Source organism: Microtus ochrogaster, chromosome 5 (assembly GCF_000317375.1).
Source record: "Microtus ochrogaster isolate Prairie Vole_2 chromosome 5, MicOch1.0, whole genome shotgun sequence".
NCBI classification, from domain to species: Eukaryota; Metazoa; Chordata; class Mammalia; order Rodentia; family Cricetidae; genus Microtus; species Microtus ochrogaster.
Genome location: NC_022012.1, coordinates 16,504,984 through 16,512,277, shown reverse-complemented (window position 1 = coordinate 16,512,277; position 7,294 = coordinate 16,504,984). Strand labels below are relative to the sequence as shown.

At 39.5% G+C, this 7,294-nt stretch overlaps 1 protein-coding gene across 1 annotated transcript in view; it reads left to right on the top strand.

Annotated features, from left to right (window-relative positions):
* Positions 1-5,666, top strand: part of Anln (anillin actin binding protein) — a 59,633-nt gene extending 53,967 nt beyond the window's left edge. Inside the window, exons 23-24 of the mRNA XM_005346952.3 lie at positions 2,660-2,832; positions 4,376-5,666. Coding sequence (XP_005347009.1) covers positions 2,660-2,832; positions 4,376-4,499 — 297 coding nt within the window. The 3' untranslated portion in view covers positions 4,500-5,666. The remainder of the gene's footprint in view (positions 1-2,659; positions 2,833-4,375) is intronic.
* The last annotated feature ends 1,628 nt before the right edge of the window (positions 5,667-7,294 follow it).

Sequence of the window (7,294 nt, the reverse complement as noted above, 5' to 3'; positions counted from 1 at the left end):
AGGAAGGAAGGAAGGAAGGAAGGAAGGAAGGAAGGAAGGAAGGAAGGAAGGAAGGAAGGAAGGAAAAAATAGTGTCTATAAAAGGTAATTAAGTTGAATACGTGTTTCTTTTTTTATAATTTTTATTTATTTATTTATTGTGTATACAGTATTCAGCCTGTATGTATGTCTGCAGGCCAGAAAAAGGCACCAGATCTCATTATGGATGGTTGTGAGCCACCATGTGGTTGCTGGGAATTGAACTCAGGACCTCTGAAAAAGCAGCCAGAGCTCTTAACCACTGATCCGTTTCTCCAGCCCCGAATACATGTTTCTAATTGTTGAAAGGGAAGTATATTGGGGGGGGGGGTTCAATTACACTGTTTTGTTATTCATCTGTGTGTACACGACATACATGCAGGTGTCTGCAGAGGCCAGAAGATAGTTGGAATCCTTGGCTGCTGTGAGTCCCGTGATGTGGGTGCTGGGAACCGAAGCCAGGTCCTCTGCAATAATGTCAGGCACCCTTAGCTTTTAAGCTATCTGTTAAGCTGTCTGTCGTTTTTTGAAGTTTTCCATAAAAGTATTGTACATTTCTTTTAAATGCATAACATGGTTGGCAAGAGCCAGCAGTTGGTAATTTACGTTTCTATTTGTATGCCCAGCAAATTCATAGATACCATTGAATGTTTTTATAAGTATAATATAAATTTTTACGTTTATTTTTTAATTACAAACCACTTTCTGGTGTTGTGAAAGATAGTGTTCAGGTTAGATCCAGTTCGCATTCTCCAAGTTCTGTGTCCAGAGTTCATGGTATCTTCAGCAGTGGGGGCTCACTTTTAGGTTCTGGGAGGCAATGAAGAGCAATAGCGGTAGCCTGTATTGTTTGGGAGTCTCTTGGATTCCTCTGGAGCTGCTGGTCCTGGGGCTTTTCTTCAATAGTCTCTGGCTTTTATCATCCCAAGTGGCATAACTTCATTGAAACTGTCTGCCTGTCTTTCTGTCTGTCTGTGTGTGCATGTACACTTATATTTACTACATGCAATTTTAGGTAAATACAATATTCTCTACAGTTATTTCAAGTATTCTTCCCCACCCTTAACTAAGCCTCCCCATCATTTTGTATCCTGCTATTCCCCTCTCTGGATCTTTCCCGAATCCATGGTCTGTCCCCTTTTACTTTCTTGGCTTCTGTATTACTTCAGGTCATATAGTCACATCTGGACTTGGCGCTGGGAGCCACAAAAGAGAGAGAACATAGTGTTTGTCTTTCTGGGTCTAGATTACTTCACTCAATATATTTTCTGAATCCATCCATTAGTCTGCAAATCTCATTATTTCATTTTCTTTACAGCTGAATAGTATTCCATGGCATGTATATACCACATTCTCGTTACCTTTTCGTCAGGTGAAGGACATGTGTGTTATCTTCATGTTCTAATTGTTGTGAATTAAGCAGCAGTGAACATGGCTGAACAACTGTCTGTGGGGAGGATGCTGAGTCCTGTGGGCATATGCAAAGGAATAGTGTGGCTGGTTCTTGTGCCTATTTTATTTCAGCTACCACAATATAATATCTTGTAGCTCCGTTCTTGTTCATCTTTCACAAACTACAAAGTTCTCTGCTTTCTTCTAAGACAGAGCAATAACCTATTGTGTACATTTGCCATAGTTTTTAAATAATTCATATTTTGATGGACCCTTAGGTTTCTCCCATATCATAACTAACATGAGTAATCCTGCCGTAGGCTGTCTTTGACACACTAATGTTATTTCCAGAGCAGTCCCACCAGTTCTTCTGGAGCAGTGCTTCTCAATCTTTCTAGTGCTGTGACCCCTAATACTATTCTCCTCTGTGGTTGTCCACCCCCCAGCCAGAAATTACTTCATTGCTACTTCATAACTGTGCTTTTGCTACTATCTAATATGTATGATGGTCTCTGGCAACCCCTGGGAAAGGGTCACTCAGCCTGCTGAAGGGTTGAGACTCCCAAGGTGAAAACCACTGCTGTAATGGGACTATAATGGATCATATGCGACCCTACTTTTAAAAAACTTGAGGCACTTTCAGTTATCTAAAATGAGTTTTTCTAGATAATATTTTAATGCTTTACATTGTTTTGGATGTGCATCGTGTATTGTGAGAATGCATATTCAGACATGTGCACATGTATATATGCATATATTGTCATTCAATGGTAATTAGGGGGTTTCCCAAAAGTTTACGTGGTAACATAGATGTATATTATTGAGCATGTACCCAAACCCAAGTGAGCCGGAGCAGTCCATTGCCTGTATAGTTCCTGAATTGTGTTCCTTTGTATTTGAATAGAAACTGGCTGATATCAAGTGTTTGATAAGGAAGAACTTAATCTCATTATTTAAACCATAGGTGTGTGCAGCCTGACGTAGGTGAGAGGTCCTAGCTGCCAATAGGTTGCTAAGTTCATTTGACCAGAGAGAGATGTGTGTATGACCTAAGCCAAGTGGCGTCCCAGGCTGCTAAGCCATTTCTTAGGCTTGGCTGCTTCATGCTTGCTTGTTTTCTGGTTGTTAAATATTACATTTTAAATAACAGCTTTTTAACTTTATGCTAACTTAAGCACTACTTAATGCTTACTGCATTAAGTAACCTTGCTTGTTCTCTACTAATACTTTTTATATTTTGTTTTTAAAGAATCCCGTAGGAAGGATAAATCTGGCCAATTGTATCAGTCATCAGGTAGAACCAGCCAACAGAGAATTCTGTGCAAGACGCAACACTATGGAATTAATTACTGTCCGACCACAAAGAGAAGATGACCGAGAGACTCTTGTCAGCCAGTGCAGGGACACACTCTGTGTCACCAAGTATGTACTGCTCCCATGCATGTCAACTAAGTAATTGCCAGCTTCGTTCTTAGGGTGTGTGGAAAATACAATTGATGGTCCTCAACTTTGAAAAGGGTAACATTCTGGTGAGATACAAATAAATACATACACATATATAATAGTAAGAGAGCAGCCTATAATATATACATATAACACATATATATTATAACCTATATTATAACTCATACATAACAGTAAAAGAAAAACCTGTAATAACTGACTAAATTTAATTAAGAAAAGTTAAAGACTGAATCTCAGTTGGTCATGGCTATTCTCTAGGCAGTTAGCTGGTAATCTTTGAGTTAAGCTTAAAAATTTCATGTATAGTTGAGAAGTTAAGCATATTTCTCTTCATTAGGAAATACCCTCATAACTGGGCAGTAGTAGCACACGCCATTAATCTCAGCACAAGCAGGCAGATCTCTGAGTTCAAGGCCAACCTGATCTACAAAGTGAGTTCCAGTACAGCCAGGGCTGTTATACAGAGAAACTCTGTCTTGAAGAAGAAAAAAAAAGTATTTTCACTTAATTAGATTACTTTTTTTCTTTTTTTTTTTTTTTTTTTTTTTTTTTTTTTTTTTGCTTTTTCAAGACAGGGTTTCTCTGTAGCTTTGGAGCCTGTCCTGGAACTAGCTCTTGTAGACCAGGCTGGACTCGAACTCACAGAGATCCGCCTGCCTCTGCCTCCCGAGTGCTGGGATTAAAGGAGTGCACCACCACTGCCCAGCGTAATTAGATTACTTTAAAAATTGATTTTAGTCTGCAGGTTTCTGGTTGGAGGTAAAATAACACCATGGCAAAAAGCAACTTGAGGAAAGGGTTTATTTGGCTTTCACTTCCACAACACAGTCCACCACTGAGGGAAGTCAGTGCAGGAACTCAAGTAGGAGCCTAGGGACAGGACCTGAAACAGAAGCTATGGGGAAATGCTGCTTACTGGCTTGCTCCTTGTGGCTTGCTCAGCCTGCTTTCTTTAGAACCCAGGACCACCTACTCAGTGTGGGACCATCCACCATGGGCTGGGCCCTCCCACATCAATCCGTAATCAAGAAAATGCCCCACAGAGATTTTCCTACAGGCCATCTGATGGAGGCATGTTCTCAAAGGGTGCCCTTTTCCCAGATGACCCTAGTTGTATCAAGTCAGCAAAAAGACTGCCCAGCACAAATGCCCAAGAAAAACTCGAAGACGATCTTGAGTGAGCAGTTGTGACTCAAGGTGGAGATGAGAATGACACAGTCTAGTCATCAAGCCATTGCTGGATATACAGAGGGGCTTGTGTGGAAACCACTCGGTGAGACCTGAGATCCCATCTCAAAAAAACAAAAACAAGGAAACACTAAGGAATTAGTGTGAGTCATGACAGTACTCCGTTGTGCTCTTCCCTGTGTGGCTCTAGGTTGGCATCAGATGGAAGGTAGGCAGCTAGTCTTGGTTTATTTAGGGATTTATGTTTTCCTAGAACGGGTGTGTGGGGGCATGGAATGGTGGGAAGGAGGCTGACCTCTGCTTGCCCTTGCAGGAACTGGCTCTCTGCAGACACTAAAGAGGAGCGGGATCTCTGGATGCAGAAACTCAACCAGGTGATTGTCGATATTCGCCTCTGGCAGCCTGACGCTTGCTACAAGCCTGTTGGAAAGCCTTAAACTGTGGGAACTTTCGTATCATGGAGAGGCTTCGCTAGCTATCTCAAAACGTGTCTTAAGAAGACATATAGTTAGGAGCATCATTTGCAAGTTGTATTTTATGCTTTAGATATAAAGGGTCTGTGCAAATATTCACTACATATTATGCAGTATTTATTTCCTTCTATGTAAAACTTCACCTAGTTTCTCTTGCATTCATCAGTGTTTGAGAGTCAATTCATGGTAATTGATTTGCTAAATCTTAAGTTAAGAGTCTCATCTTCTAGACACCTAATTAGCCAGTTATTTGTGGCAAAAAAGAAAAAAACATCGTTAAGTTCTGAGTTGTCTTTTGGAGCTGCAGGTTTTGAGGTGTCAGGTCTCCTGTAGGTCACAAACAGAAACCTCTGGCTTGAAGATTCTTTCTCCAGTCTCAGTGATTTCATGGCTCGTGATATGGTGTGTAGAGTACTGAACGCACTCTCAGAGGGTTTGCAGAAACATGTTTAATGATGGAAACGAGAGAAAACAACAGAAGCTTATTAGTTTAATGTGACCTTGGGCTGCTTTCTGGAGAGTTGTGGACATAGTGACACTATCTGATATTTGGGGCTAAATATTTTATATAAAAGCATTAAGAATCACATGGCTTGTATTCACTCCATTTCTATCTATGCAGCGTGGTGCACATTTCCATAGTGTTGAGGCTTTATTACAGTTATTTTTTCAAATAGCTTAGAGATTCTTCATATTAACATATTAATTTTTGTCTTATAAGAACAAATATAAATTAAAGAACATTTACATAAAAATATTTAAACTTTTACCAAGCTGCTGTGAACTACTACTTTGCTTGCCAAAGTTCTTGTCTTTTTCTTTCCTTTCATACCCATCTGTGACAGTTTCTAGAGCTGTTTTGAGATCATTGACAAACAGTAAGCCATGTTCCCTTTAAAAGCCCAACACCTTCTTGCAGTTTAGAAATGCTGAAGTGCATGGCTCCGGTTTTCAGTACAGTTTGTTTGTCTTCTCCGACTGTGATTGATAGTTTCGTTTATAAACACTAAATTCTGTCACCTGCTATTATATTTGTTACTCATCTAAATGTCTTTTCTTATGTATATTATAAAAATATTTTATGACTGCCTACATAAATAAATAATTGTAAATGGTCAAAAGAATATTTAAGAAACACTGTGTGGTGTAATTTCTGTGTATGTCTTGGTGGTGTTGACAGTACCTCATCCATATTCTCATCTCTAGCCTGATCTTCGTCTCACTGAGTGTTGTGGGGATTGTTGTTAATAGAGCAGTATCCAGCACACTGTGGTGATGGATGTGTGTTTGAAGAGGCAGTGGATGAGACTGACAGTGATCTGTATATCTCTTACAAATATCTATAGTCTTCTGTACGAAAATGTTCCATATATACTATTTATAATATAGAGAAAAAACCAAGTATGTCTTAAAGCTCATCTGATTTTCATATATATAATTATATATATGAAATTCAATTTTAGAAATTTTAGTGTATATGCTGGTTATTTTTAATGGTTAATGAAACCATCTAGAATCTCCTGAGTAGGGAGTCTTTTTGATTTTTCGAGACAGGATTTCTTTAGAACAGCCCAGGCTGTACTGGAACTCATTTTGTAGACCAGGCTGGCCTCAAACTCACAGAGATCTACTTTTCTCTGCCTCCCAAGTGCTGAGATTAAAGGCATGCGCCACCACTGGCCATCTTGAGTTTAGAGTCTTAATGAGGAACTATCTAGAATAGGTTGGCCTGTGAGCATTCAGTGGGGAACATTATTTTTATTTGTGTGTGTGTGTGCGTGTGTGCGTGCGTGTGTGTGTGTGTGTGTGTATGTGTGTGAGAGAGAGGCCATGTATGAAAACCCATTACTATTATGTATAATATATTAACATTTGCTAATAAAATACTTTAAAGTTCTTTCCTTACAAATATCTGTAGATAAGATAAACACAAAAGGTGATTATTCACAATCTGGTAATAAAAGAATTAATGTATAACATATAAGAGACTGGCTACCGTTGAGCATTTATTGTGTATCAAGTTATCCTTGATGTTGCAGGCATTATTTTACCAACCTAATAAAATGAACTTTAGCACTAAATTAACATTTCTGGGCCACTACAAGTGACAGACATATATAACCTTTATCCACATAATTTACCTTTTTATTGTGATAGTTCTCAAATTAGTGAGGAAAAGAAAATTTAACCATTATTGAGATCTGGGTACCCACATTAGAAGTCTGAGGGCCAGGCACCTGTGGGATGCACTGTATCAAGGGTGAACATTACAGCAGAACAGTTGTTCTCTGGAAGTCTTTAGCCTTCAAGAAATCTTGGTGGAAATCCGTGCTTGTCTTCTGTGGTTTCTGGAGTTGCTTTGCTGAAGCAGCTTTATAGTCTTTGCATGCCTTTGGTGACAAGATGAAGCTGCTGGCCCACCTGAAGCTCTTGGATTACTGGGAACTGCAAATGATACACAATAAAAGACTAACATAGCAGGGCATGATGCTTTCCTTCAGAGAAACATATAGGACATTGGTATGTGGAGCTTGTTTACCCAAAAAACAACTGGAGTCCCCCCAAAACCAAATAGGAGACCTGAGTCCCATATGGAAAAGCCTTTATTCTTACACAAGTTTGCAAACTCGGTCTCTCCATGTGTCCAATGTATCGGAGTGATCGGAGAGCTCTGAGCTCAGTTGGGGTTGGGTTTTTATAGTAACAAAGGTGGGGGTGATGGATTTCTAAGGTTCAGGAGCCCTGATTGGCTGACCCTT